The 14,123-nt window shown below is 41.7% G+C and overlaps 1 protein-coding gene across 4 annotated transcripts in view; it reads left to right on the top strand.

The window, feature by feature from the left end:
- Window positions 1-12,425, top strand: part of LARP1 (La ribonucleoprotein 1, translational regulator) — a 96,079-nt gene extending 83,654 nt beyond the window's left edge. For all 4 annotated transcript variants that reach the window (XM_089682822.1, XM_089682824.1, XM_089682821.1 and 1 more), the window contains exons 14-19: window positions 69-175; window positions 4,647-4,804; window positions 4,890-5,034; window positions 5,262-5,371; window positions 7,565-7,692; window positions 9,006-12,425. In XM_089682822.1, coding sequence (XP_089538948.1) covers window positions 69-175; window positions 4,647-4,804; window positions 4,890-5,034; window positions 5,262-5,371; window positions 7,565-7,692; window positions 9,006-9,212 — 855 coding nt within the window. In that variant the 3' untranslated portion in view covers window positions 9,213-12,425. The remainder of the gene's footprint in view (window positions 1-68; window positions 176-4,646; window positions 4,805-4,889; window positions 5,035-5,261; window positions 5,372-7,564; window positions 7,693-9,005) is intronic.
- Window positions 12,426-14,123: the final 1,698 nt, after the last annotated feature.

Here is a 14,123-nt window from a genome sequence, read left to right on the forward strand (position 1 = left end):
AAGTTTTTTTTTTTTTTTTTATGAACACTTTTCAGTGATTTTTTTTTTTCTTTCTTCTTCTTTTGCAGACACCTAGAAAAAGGAAAACGCGACACAGTTCTAATCCACCCATGGAGTGCCATGTGGGGTGGGTGATGGACTCCAGGGAACATCGACCTCGAACTGCCTCTGTGAGGTAAGATAGCTGTAGATAAAACAGGATTTGCAGTGATACCACAATGCGTAGTAATGGTGTTCCTGCTTCTGTAAACTGTGAGTGTTTAACAAGTACGCTTGATAGGCTTGCAAATGGTTCGGCAAAGTAGCAGTTTCCATGGTGACTTCACAGCTATAAACCATAAAGTGTCATTGAATCCAGACCTTTTCATAGTGTATATTTAATCTTTTTTTAGATATTGTTGCAGAAGCTTTATAATATGTAAATTGTTTGTAAATACTTGATCTATGGGCTTCCCTGTTGTCAGTGATAATGCAATAGCAGCCGATCCTCTGGCTTTTTTATTGCCACGGTCAGTGTGCATGCTTCTCCAGTTCCCAGAGAGGAAGCTTTTCATGTCATCGTCTCTCCTCTGGAAGCCACCCCAAGTGATTTTAGTGTGAAGAGGGCAGCTCCAGGAGGATTAACTTCTTGCCGACCAGCCACTGTAGAAATATGGTGGCAGGTCGGCACGGCTGGGCAAAACCATGTTTTAAAACGTGCGTTTGCAAAACAGGTAGGGGGCAAGTGCGTGCCCACCCTACCCGATCGCCGCCGCAGGTGTCAGTCGCTGGGTCATGGCCGGTCATTACCTACCGTGTCCTGGCGATTAGCAGCAATCACTGACAGAGCGTACGGCTGCAGTGTTTACACTGCAGCCGTGCTTTCTGTCAGTCCCCTGTCAGCTCCTTGCATGCTGATCCGGAAAGAAGAGTTTCTCTCCAGATCAGCTTGTTCCCCTGCAGTACACACCCCCGCCCCCTAATAAAACACTCCCCTCACAGTTAACCCTTTCAGTAAACAAAAAAGTTAACCCCTTCCTCCCCAGTGCCGTTAGTACAGTGTCAGTGTGTTTTTGTTTTTTTTTTAGCACTGATCACTGTATTGGTGTCACTGGGGATGTCAGTGATCCCAAGTCAGTTCCCCCCCAGTGTCAGAATGTCCGCCGCAGTCCCGCCATAAGTTGCTGATCGCCGCCATTATTAGTATAAAAAAAAAATTAAAAATCCCAGTATCTTTCCCGCCATTTGTAAACGCTATAACTTTCACGTAAACCAATTTACACATTGTGGGTTTTTTTAGCAAAAACATGTCGCAGAATACATTTTGGCAGAAATTTATGACTAAATTTGATTTTTACATTTTTTTTTTAACTGGACATGTTTTATAGCAAAAAGTCCCAAATATTTTTTTTTTGTCCCTCAAAATTGTCAGCCTTTTTTTTTTTTTTTTTTTTTTTTATAGCGCAAAAAATAAAAAAAACACACAGGCGATCAAATACCACTGAAAGAGAGCTCAATTTGTGGGGAAAAAAGGATGTAAATTTCATTTATGTAGCGTATTGCATGACCGCGCAGTTGTCCGTTAAACTAGCGCAGCGCTGTATAGCAAAAAAGACGTAAATTGCAGTATTTATACCATAGTTTGTAGACGCTATAACTTCCACACAAAGCAATCATATACACTTATTGGGATTTTTTTTTACCAAAAACATGTAGCAGAATACATTTTGGCCTAAATTTATAACCAATTTTGAGTTTACAATTATAATTTTTCTTCAAAATTTGTGGTCTTTTTCTGTTTATAGCGTGAAAAATAAAAAGTGCACAGGTGATCAAATACCACCGAAAGAAAGCTCTATTTGTGTGAAAAAAAGGACGTAAATTTGATTTGGGTGCAGCATTGCATGACCGCGCAATTATCAGTTGAATTAGTGCAGCGCCGAGTAGCAAAAAGAGGCCTGGTCATTAAGGGGGGTAAATCCTCAGGAGGGCAAGTGGTTAATGATATCTGCTCCCTCTCCCCTGTTCTCTGCCCACAAGATCACCTGTGTGCACTTTTTGGAGTGGCTGCAGCAGGAATGATCGAGGCGTCTTCCCTGAAGAGACCCCACGTGACACACACAGTTCAGGCTTGAACTATAATTGATTGTAGATCGGAAGAGCATAGAGAAAGCTGAGCAAATGATGATCATGGCAGGTGATAAAGAGCACAGAGGACTAAGGAACATTGGGCGAGAAGGCAGAACAGGAGGTGACTGGAGAAGAAAGTAACTTAAAGTGGAACATGAGTGGAAAAGAGGCAGAATGGGATGGTTGAGTAGGATAGGGAGAGTGACATCTGCAGGCTTTGGCAGAGCTATCTGACTTGCACCACATTCTGGTCTCACACTGCAGTGGAGAGAAACAAGTTTATCACGCGTTTGATTTATATGAGATTGAAAAAAACTGTATTTGGGATTTTTTTTTTTTTTTTTGTTCGAGATTAATTCTTCTGTTAGATTTCCTGATATCTACTGTTTGAAGTTGCTATAATGGGTTTAATTACACTTTAAAGAAAACCTGTCTGAGGAAAATCTGTAGGCTACCATTGCTGAGCTCTTCTGAAAATGTTTCAAGTTCAGTGTACAGATAAGAACTTCTCGCCCTTCCTTTTCCTAATCTGGATACTACGCCAGTTGATGGCGTAGTGTGTTACCAATAGTTTTCTTGGTGACTGGTCCCAGCTGCCTGGAGATCATTGACTAGATCCTCATGTGTAGTTCTGGGATGATTCCTCACTGTTCTCATGATAATTGACACTCCACGAGGTGAGATCTTGCATGGTGCACCAGACCTAGGGAGACTGACAGTTGTTTTGTCTTTCTTCCATTTGCGAATGATTGCACCAACTGTTGTCACCTTCTCACCAAGCTGCTTGGCGATAGTTTGGTAGCCCAGTCCAGCTTTGTGTAGATCTACAATCTTGTCCCTGACAACCTTGGACAGCTATTTGGCATGGTGGAGAGTTTGGAATCTGATTGCTCCTGTGAACAGGTGTCTTTTTATACAGGTAACAAAATGAGATTAGCAGCACTCCCTTTAAGAGAATTCTTCTAATCTCAGCTTGTTACCTGTATGAAAGACACCTGGTAGCCAGAAATCCTGCAGAATGATAGGGGATCAAATACTTATTTCCCTCATGAACATGCAAATCAATGCATAATTTGTTAGACATGCATTTCTTTTGAATTTTTTGTTGCTATTCTGTCTCTGTGTTACAATACACATTTGTGAGTGGGCAAACATTCAAAATCAGCAGGGGATCAAATACTTATTTCCTTCACTGTACCTGTTGCCTTTGCATTTGTCAGCCAGCCTCCCCTAATGGAGGGTATTTTTATTGAATTTGCAAAGCTATAGGCAAACACCCATGGCCTCTGCAGGACCAGATAGGACTGCTGATAAGTCACTTTGACCTCCTAAATTAATGGCATTACAGGAGCATGCGTAATCTCTAGTATCAGTAAGTGGAGAAACTGGGGGGGTTCTGAGGCTCTGCTGGAATGACTGATGTTAAGATAACGGGCGTCTTACAGCTTATGCTGATATAGATATATATATATATTTTTTTTTTCAGATTAGTAATTGTGTCCACCCCACCAACAACCCACTTAACCTTGCTAACACTCCTCAGGCCTAACCTTTTATAAGCTTCATATTGAATGTGCCAGACATTACATGCAAGCTGAGGTCACTTCCTCCCTCACATGACAGTGTTTGAGCCTGGTGCTGAGACATGATCACTGCATGATGTGTTACCCTTAGAAATTTTGCACCATCTCTAATGGATAAGTGAATTACTGTGTGGAACAGGCGTGCAAACATGTTGGGAGGGTGAACCCCAACAACATGTTATAGCAAATCTGCTAGAGGAATAATACTGAACAGACCTTGCAAGGTTAAGTAAAATGGGGAAAAAAATAATGGTTACGAAGCTAATTAATACACGAAGTTGGCGGACTCCTCATAGACTAAGTAGATCGTGCGCTCTACATCATATTCAATTTCCACCTTGTGGAACTTTTGGAATCCACTTCTGGCATTCCCCGCAACCCTAAAAAAAAAAATACATATCTGTATTTACCCCTATCTCGCCATTTTCTCCCCTCCCTTCTCTATTTCCCCCCCATTTTCCTCTTAAGTCCCTAACCCCTTCCCACCCAATTGTCCTCTCATGGTTTCTACTGGCACTTTTAGGCTAGGTGGACAGCTAGCGTTTTGTGAATTTGTGTTTTGTATGGTTTTGTGCTTGTTGGTTTTTTTTTTGTTTTTTTTTCATTTCAATGTGCTGCTCTACACACGACAAATGTGCCAAAGTAACTTCTGTATCTTTTTGAGCACTGCGCTTTGCGCATTTTCGCAAACATGAAATCACACATTTGCTTGTTGCATTTGCGGTGCCATTAACAATGAATCAATGAATGGCACAAGCGCATCTCACATTTCTGCACGTTTTGTGGACAGAGCGCTCAATTGTAAATGCAGCCTTAGCCCTTATATGTTGTCTTAGAAGGATTTATGAATATCAGTAAATGGCAAAGCATAAAGTTGAATTCCAGTATTGGTGGCCTTATGTCCTATGGAGACTGTTGGAAGTACAGCTGAGAGAATTACTTGTTGTGTTACAGCTCCAACGCCAGCCCTTCTGAGGGGGCTCCATCCCTGAGCAATTACGGCTGTACGCCCCAATCTTTGCCAAAGTTCCAGCATCCTTCCCATGAGCTGCTGAAGGAGAATGGATTCACACAGCACGTTTACCACAAGTACCGCCGACGTTGCCTTAATGGTGAGAATTTGCCATTGCTAAATGTTAAGGCTTGATTTGCAAGGCCCTCACTTGCAGAAATCTCACTGCTTTGTTCATTCCTTAGAGAGGAAACGGCTAGGCATTGGCCAGTCCCAAGAAATGAACACACTTTTTCGCTTCTGGTCCTTCTTCCTACGAGATCATTTCAATAAGAAGATGTATGAAGAGTTTCGACAACTCGCCGTAGAGGATGGAAAGGAAGGATACAGGTAGGTGACCGTCCAACTACATAGCTGTCCTTTTTAGACTGTGGCAAAGCATGTGTGTGTTCAGTTCATTTCCCTGAATTGTCTTGTCTGTTCAAAGGTGGATGTCTCTGCATCAGTCGTAGTCACTGTTGCTAATACATTGATGTTCTTTTGCACTGTCACATTCCATTAAAGAAATGCAGAAAATTCTCAAGTCTAATTTTGTTGAATAACACTGGCATTTTCAGGTATGGTTTGGAGTGCCTTTTCCGATACTACAGCTATGGTCTGGAGAAAAAGTTCAGAGTGGACATTTTCCGGGACTTCCAGGAAGAAACCAGGAGGGACTATGAAACGGGTAAGTCTTGTAATTTAATGTTAAACAGTGAAGGGGGTTGATTACTTATAGATTTACATCTTCCAATATCTATCTTATAAGTAGATTTCTGGGGTGTTTTTTTTACTAATCAGGTTTTCTTTAGGTCATTTATTTATAGGGTACTGAAGTCTGTCGCCATTTCACAGGCGCATACAAATTTAAGGCTTGACATGTTGGGCATCTATTTATTCGGCGCAGCCTCGTCTTTTATAATGTATTGCATTTGTTTGTTCTAAAATTCACTTTAGTGTGTTTTTTACTGATAGTTTGCATTTCCTAGACCTTTGCGGTAATATAATTTGACCTGGCATTATAACTATTCTCTAGGATGTCTGCTCTCAGAAAATATGCAATGTTTTTTGGGATTTGTGTAATCTTCAGGCCTAAAATTTTTTAATGTGTGCAAAAACGTCTCTGGCAGCAAAAGGGTTGAAGTATCTTGCAGTTCAGCCAGCATGGTCTCAGAAGTGCTTGCTTATGCCACTTGATCTTGGAACTACAGCCGCCATCTTGCACACTGTGCTCTGCAGAGCCAGCTCTGTCCTTCCTTGGTGTCATGGCTGCCAGAAGGATCAACAGTCTCACAGTACGGCAGCAGGTCTATAGTGTGCCCGCGGTGCAGTAGCAGGTTTTTTCAGGGATATTGCTTGAAAACTGATATGCACACCCAATCACATCTGCAGCCAGCCACGTACCCCATTTCATAAGCAGTTAGTGCAGAACCAAACCCATGGATTGCTAACTATCACATTTGCTTGTGTTCTCAAACCATCAAATGGCTGGTGTAAAAATTGGTCACATGTGCATCATCATAGCAGTTGCAGAACAGAGGCCAAGATGGCATCTTCCTTGGCTTCAAATGATAGGAGGCCTTAGTTCCCCTTTTAATTGCCTTGCTGTCATGCTGACATATTTTTTTTGTTTTTTTTTTATAGTTTGAGCCACTGGCTAGGAAGTAGCTTGCAGAGAAGTTCTGCCTTTTGTGGTGTGGGAAGATTTGATCATCACACCAGCCAAAAACGTGGCGACAGCCCTGTAAATTAGGTTCAGATGTCAACAGTAAAGGTTACTGTTATTACTACAGCATTCAAAGACCTTTTAGACAACTGTGTGCTTCCAGGCTTGTGGCCACAGTTTACGAAACGCCCTTTTCTATTCCAGCATTACATGAGTTTTGTATGAAAGAACTTTGGGATGGATTGGAACACTGATTGCATGCGTGGTCTTCACCTCCAACATTAGAACCTGTCCTCACAAATGCTCTTTTTGGTTAAAAGGGTACTGATTTACAAACATACTGCAAAATTGTGTGAAAACTCTTCCCATAAAAATGAATGCATTATAACCATAAGTAAAAGCCAATTCCATATTAGAGACCTTATCTCTCGACCATTCATTTCAACAAGAGTCTTCCCAAAAGATATGTGCATTTAAAGTGTATTAAACATTTTATTTACTTGTGAAAACCTCTTATGTGGGCATCCAAAAGCCCTGAGACTACTGCTGAGTGCTCCCACCTTGGATGTGATGTCAGGCAGACTCCGGGCTCTCACTCAGGTGACATGTCAGGCAGACTCCGGGCTCTCACTCGGGTGACATGTCAGGCAGACTCCGGGCTCTCACTCAGGTGACATGTCAGGCAGACTCCGGGCTCTCACTCAGGTGACATGTCAGGCAGACTCCAGGCTCTCACTCAGGTGACAATCTATAGCTCTGGTGCCATGGACTTGTGGCCACCAACAGGGTGGCAGCAGGATACTTGACACTGGAACGCACTGGAAGGTTAATGTTCACTGCCACTGACCAACAATGTTCTCACTAGTAGAAAGGATAAAAACTTGACTGTTATTGACCTGTGAACTGCCGCCACAGACCAGTAATATATATTTACCAATTCTTTTTACAGCTTTAGAACATGTTGAGTTGTCAGTTAAGAGGTGACTTAGGGCAGATCTGAATGGTGGACAAATTCAAGGCTGTAGATTACAGTAGAAATGGGTGTTTGGCTTATACCTTCTCTTGTATTTCATTTACCTTCAATTTAACATTTACGTTTCCCAGTTTTCACCCTCTTGTATTGAAAACCATATGCTGAAAGTTGGATAACTTCCCCCTTAGGCTGATTTACCTTTCACTTGCGTAATGCTCATTTTCAAATTTTGCTCATTCAAGGTCAACTATATGGACTTGAGAAATTCTGGGCCTTTCTGAAATACTCCAAAGCCAAAAACCTGGATATTGATCCAATGTTGCAGGATTACCTGAGCAAGTTCCGTCGGCTAGAGGATTTCCGAGTGGATGTAAGTATACAAGAACAGTTTTATAGGACTTGTAGTAGTTCAGTCAAACTATTGTCACTCAACTTGCATGTTTCGTTGCACCATGTTTTCTCTACAGTAGCATGATGACCTTAACCTCTTGTTTTTTCTTATGACAAAATCAAATTGTCCAGAAAGCTGTGCAAAGCCCACAAATGTATCACTCAGCAGAACCTTTTTTTGTTTTGGATAGAGTAGAGGCAATCTAAAGCACCTGTCTCGTTTCTGTCTGTGCCCTTGTTAGGGAAATTCACCCTCTGTCATGTTTACTATTATTGATAGTGAAATCAATATCCAGTAATGGAGAGGAAATCTTGCAATGGAGGCACTACTATTGCTGACCCTAGTGACAACAACTTTGGAGGAATTTCCTCACTACTTGTTTTGGCTATAGGACAGGAAGTAAAGGGAAATTTACCCAATGGGACATAAATGGCAAACAGGTTTATAATCCTCCCTTAAGTTATCCATAATGAAAAATAAAAAGCCTCTAGTTTTTTTATTTAACCTCTTAACGCTGGCAGCTCCTGGCCTCTTTAGGGGTTCCTGATTTCGGGAGGCGTGGCAGGGTATATGATCATGTGACCGCCGTGATTAGCGGTCACATGATCCGAAAGCTCCTGATCGCAAGTAACAATTAGGAGCTTTCCTTAAGGCACCAGTAACTGTGCCAGGAACGCGCAAGGCGTGCACTCTCAGCACAGTTTACATTTTGTTATGCAAATATGCAGCATTTTAGTGTCCTGGTCCACCCACCCAGAGGCCACATATTTGCATACTCTTGGCACAAAGGAGTTAAGGCTGTTGGTCAACAAAATAGCTTGATGAACCAGACAAAGACCTTGGGTGTACCTCCTAATTCCGAGGTCTTTTCCACATGTGGTTTTGAGAAAGGCGCTTGTGACCTTCTCCAGGCCTGACAGCTTGCTGCTCAGGCCTAAACACTGCGTCATTGAACAGCCACATGACATAGGGGTGGGCAAATTCAACCTGTTGGTTCCCACACAGCAACAATATTTTGCAGCAGGAAAAGGTGAGTAGAAGCTTGTCAGGAGCTGGGGTTTGAAGAGACTGTCACTTTGCCTTTAATGATCACTCAACACAAGATTGTGTTTTTGTTGGAGGAAACTAAAAGGGAATCCCTCACAAAAAAGACGACTATTATATGGCCCTGATAGAAAAGGAGTTTTGCTTTTAAGCATAGCAAGAAAGCACAGCTAGACACTCAACTTTTGTGCGTGATATAAAAAAACTGTACATACAGGGTTATAAGTATGTGTTCTCATCTCTTCCAGCCCCCGATTGGAGAAGATGGAGGGTCCCGAAGGCGCCCCTCCTTTTCAGGTGAAGGCAGAAGAAGGTATCCTTCACAGTCTTCCAGCAAAGGATCTAGTCATCAGTCCCAATCAGCGTCCCACAACCCAGGAAAGGATGACCTCAAAGGCCAAAGCCAACCCTCAACTGCCATCCCGGATTCCCAGACACCGGGTGGGGAGAAGTAGAATGGATCCTTTTGGAGCTATGGAGGGTTTTGGGGAGGGAACATTGGGAAATTTCCTCAGTGTGGAGGGAGATGATGGTTCAAACTTGATAAGGATTCCCCTCTACTACTGAACGAAAATGATTCTGCTTTAAACAGAGACTCCTTTTTCTGGAGACATTGAACTGTTCCCATGGCTTACCTGCCAGGGTGGCGGATGCTCATCCCGCAACGGAAGAGAACTTTAGTTTGCTTTAGGGGTATAAAATTTTAGTTTTTTTTTTTTTCTTTCTCCCTTCTAGCAGGAACCTGGAGGAAAGGGCTGGAGGAGTCGGGAGGTAGATTTTTTTTTTTTTCTTCTTTTTTTTTTTTTGTTTTTAAATTATTGAATTGCTGCCCTTCCTCTACGCAGGGTTGGCCGAAAAAGTGCAGGACTCATCTCTGCTCTAACTGCTGAACGGACAAAGCAGAGGTTTGCTGTTACAGGCTCCGGAGGATGAAACATCACCACTTCTGTCTGCCACGGAGCTGCTTGTATTTCACTCTAGACTCCGCCCTCTTCGCCTGTGGCATTTGGATTGATTCCTCCTCTGGATACAACTGAGGATCTAAAAATTGGCCACTCGGAGGTGCTGCTGCTTTCATGTGGCTTCTGTACTACAGCAAAACCTTTTAACCCCCCCCCCAAGGCACACAGCCCACTGCTTTCACCACAGCCTGCATCTTTTTCTTTTTTTTTTTTTTCCTTTTTAAAGATATATATATTTTTATTTGTTTTTGTTTTATTGTTACTTCAGACTGTGAAAGAGAAAACTACAGAAAAAAAAACTTAATAGCAGACAGCTACATATGAGAACGATAAAAAAAAAAAAAAAAACTTTGACAAAAACTGCCTTTAACTTTTCCCTATCAAAATTATACTAAGCGATGATAAAGCAGAGTACAAAATGTTGCCTTATTGTAACCTTGATACTCGCAGAGAGCTGCTGTTTTTACGGGAGAATTTGTGGCTGGTTGAAAGCAGAGATTGCAGAAAGGGGGACTTTGCATGGCAACAAGTGAGCAGTTTTTAATTTTTTTTTTTCCTGTTTTCCATCACTGCCGCTTAATTTAACAGAGACCTTTCAAGCTTGGCTAAGCCCCAGGGTGTAATTACTGGGTGTATACAGTAGAATATGCCACTGATTTGCTGAGTGAGACTGTTTTCCCCTCCTCCAAGAGATGTATAGAATTAAGTTGATTGGGTATATACTGTGCCGAGGGTTGGTTGTGTTCATCTGCTGTGTCACTTTTGGGCGTGATAACAGGGCTTCATTTTATCAAACGTTGGCAAGTAAAAGCTGGTCATTGCGATCCTGGGCTGCATTGGATATTTATACCGCCAGGAGGGGCTCACGAAACAATACACCGTTTTGACTGTTTACCATATCACTGCCACAATGTTGTCTGCTGGGCTGTGGAGTGCCTGAAACCTGTGGTAAAATGAAAAGTAGTGCTTGTTTAAATGCTATGGGGTTCTTTCTGTCTGCTCAAACTTAGACATAAATGTGGCAAAAACAAAAGATGCAAAACCTTTTTCATTTAGAGCTGGCAAGGCACCTGCCATTTTGTATGCTGTGAACTTGCTCTGCAGCACGGGAGAAGTGAGGGGGATGGGGTCTGGGTTCCCTAAGGTCAGGGTAACTGGGATGTGGCCCTCTTTAGTTTTTGGAAATTGGGTATTTATATTTCCATTAAAAAGGGTTCTCAACCCTACACTTCTGTCTCTAATACGGTCTATTAGAATTCGGTATATGGCAGGGGTCATTTTGCAAGTGAACACAGCCACAGGGTTAGAATTTCTGGAGCTCCATTACTTTGTCTTTAAATGAAAGGAAACAGGTACACTATGAATATGCAGAATTACTGTATTCACTTTGCCCTTGGTAGTAATACTGGTTTATTGCTTGAAATCCTGCGGTAGATGAGTACTAGTCCTGCACATCAGTTCACTTAGTATGCAGAATGGCTGCATTGTGTACAATTTATTTTAGGGCTGGATCCTTATGGACATAATATCTTTTTGCTGTTCAAAAACAGAAGCTAGTGATTTCCCTTTTATCTGTCCTGCATTTGTGTTCACCATTGCTGGTATCTAGGAACCAGCAACTGTTTTTTGTCCTACTTTTCACAGCAGTGTGGTCCTGTCTCACTGGAGAATGGGGGAGAGCCATGGATGAGGGTCTGGAACTTCCAGAATGCTCTTCAAGTCCTTGTAATGGTGCTTTAAGATAAGCTCTCAATACCCCTTCTCCTTTTTTTCAATAATTTATGCAGTGGAAAGGGTAAAATCAAAGTCCAAAATATGCTTTTTTTAAATGTATATTTGTGCTACGAAACATATATTACATAATATATAAAGAAATATATATTATATCAAGTCATGGTTAGCTGCTGACAAGCCTTACTTGGCCTACTTTTGTTTTTATATTGGGATTTCACAGTGTGTTAATAGTGGGTTTTTTTTTCTTTTCTTTTTTTTTAAATCACGTTTCCACAGACTTAAATTTGGCTTTATATAATTCAAAGGAAACGTTGCATGGTCCCAGTTTGTTGCACCTTAAGAGGTTTTGCCAGATCCAAGCTACCTATACGCCAGCAAATGGACTCTCTAGCTACAACTTATCGAACCCCTTCAGAATGCCGGTGTGTACTTATAAACTTTTGTGGCATTTTTGTCCCCAATTCAGGCTCCAGTCTCCAGGGTGTTCACTAGGTTCTCCATTTTTACAACTTTCAGAATTTAGACGACGTTCCCCTAGCTTCAGGAACCAAGAATCTGGTTAGGCTTTTTGAATTTTAAAAAAAAAAAAATCCTTTCCCCATGATCCTTTGCCAACTTTGAAATACCAACACCACCACCACAAGGTCACCTTTTTGACCTTGTTCATGCAAGCTGCTGCCCCGTGTCATGGAATGCTAAGTACATAATCTTGCCCGTTATAATCCAACAAAACATATGAGAACAGAGAAAATCGTAAAAAAAAAAAACAAAAAAAAAAAAACAAAAAAAGAAAATGTAAAATACTTGAATGAGCGCTTGTATTATAACATTAATATTATTCAGAGTATCCATTCTTATTGCGTTTATGATTTGCTTATAGCTGTGCTTTAGTCATGGTAATTTGTGGTAATTCTACTTTTCTCCTTTTTAATACAAAAAAAAATGTATAAAAATAAAAACTTTAAAAGACCAGTGTTTTGTGTGTTCTTACTTTTACTTGTGGTTTTCCAGTTGTACTAGTACGTGTTTTAAGAAGCTGTTCCATTTAATTTTAAATATTCTTTGACAAGGCTTTTAAATTCTTGCTTGTTTTATATTTTGTCTTTAACCTGATTGTTATAGGTTTCCCACTGATAAGTTGATGCAGTTGTCTTCACCAGGCAACCATTCTTGTGAGCTATGGACTGTCACCGTTACTGTGCCATACTAAAGCCGAAATGCTGGCAAAAAGTTACACATTCATGCAGCAATAATTGTTGCTCATCCATTGAGGGACATAGGAAGTTAACTGCTACCTATGCAAGGATTGGATACTGGCAAACAAAAATTGTAAGCCAGTCCAGGACAACCTCTCCTAGGATATTAGTTAAAATGGAGGCATGCCAGTTGACGGAGGATGGATGTATTTTCTTAGGCTCTTCGATGGCTGTCTACGATAGCTGCTACCCAGAGTGGCCTAACCTAACCGTTGACTTTGGAAGCACCCCTAATGTGTCCTGGATTCCCCCTACATATACTCTTCCTCTGTGATCTGCTGTTTAGGTAACTTAGCCTAGGTCCCATGTTGCCATCTTGGACTGCCTTAGTGATTATGAGTTGGCTACTCCTTCTGGGCTTAGGTAGCCACCACGTGAGGATGTGCAGAGCTCTGCCCACCAGGGGATGCCGTGCCCCTACCTCCTAAAGCCTAGGTGAGAATGTTGACAGCTCTGGAATAAACATGAATGTATAAGAACTGGGGGGGGGGGGGGGTTGCTGCTAATATCCTTTGTGGGTTGCAGTGGGACAAATTAATTGTACAGGACACAGGCTTTGATATTCATAGACCCTGGGTTATAGGCTGCTAACTTCAAGTGATTGGACATTGGTATTACTTTTGAGGACAAGAAAATTCCCTGGGAATTCCCCTATAACCCTACCCAACTCTGTTTTTCCTCGTTTTTTTGTAGTCCTAAGGTGATGGACCACTTTTCCCTTACGGTGAAATTTTGTGTGATCAACCCTTCAGTCATCTATTTACTGTATTCTAATGCAACAATAAAAGCAGGGTATCTGGATCAGCACAATCTCGATAAAACCTTGGCAGCTGTACCCAAGCCCCACGCCATGAGGAACGGCTTATATTACCGAGGACACTAGATCCTGCATGGATGTTCACCTCGGCATTTGGTGCAGCATATTAAGAGTTAACAGCAGGGTGCTATACAGGTCCAGGGACATTGTCCATCTTTTTGGAACCCAGACTCTGAAGACCCTTTTAGGGGTGTGCCTGCTGTGAACCTGGTCCCTATGTAGGGACCAGCAACATGGACAGGTAAGGCAGAATCAGTCTCTTTAGCCATTACTGTAGTTCCACAGCCAGTATAAGTCCCAATATTTCCATTACTTGCTTTATACTATTTTATGTGTATCCTGAATAGAATGCGTTTTATACGTTGCAACTTAGTGTTACTAAACCCAGGACCCTGCATTCACTATATCTGGTCTCCCACAGTACACACAGCATGGAAGTGCAATTGTTTTGATAAATTATAAACTGCTAAATACCTTTTCTCATCAGCAGTTACAGCAGTCTTGTGTCTTCTAGCAGTGTCCAGCCGAGCACTTGTTAAAGCTTGTAGGAGTTTTCTTTGTGCTCTAAGAGGATGCAGAACCCCTGACCTCTGTCTG

This window comes from Staurois parvus, unplaced genomic scaffold, assembly GCF_062004578.1.
Source record: "Staurois parvus isolate SC_StPar_1 unplaced genomic scaffold, SC_StPar_1.0 ptg000298l, whole genome shotgun sequence".
NCBI lineage: Eukaryota > Metazoa > Chordata > Amphibia > Anura > Ranidae > Staurois > Staurois parvus.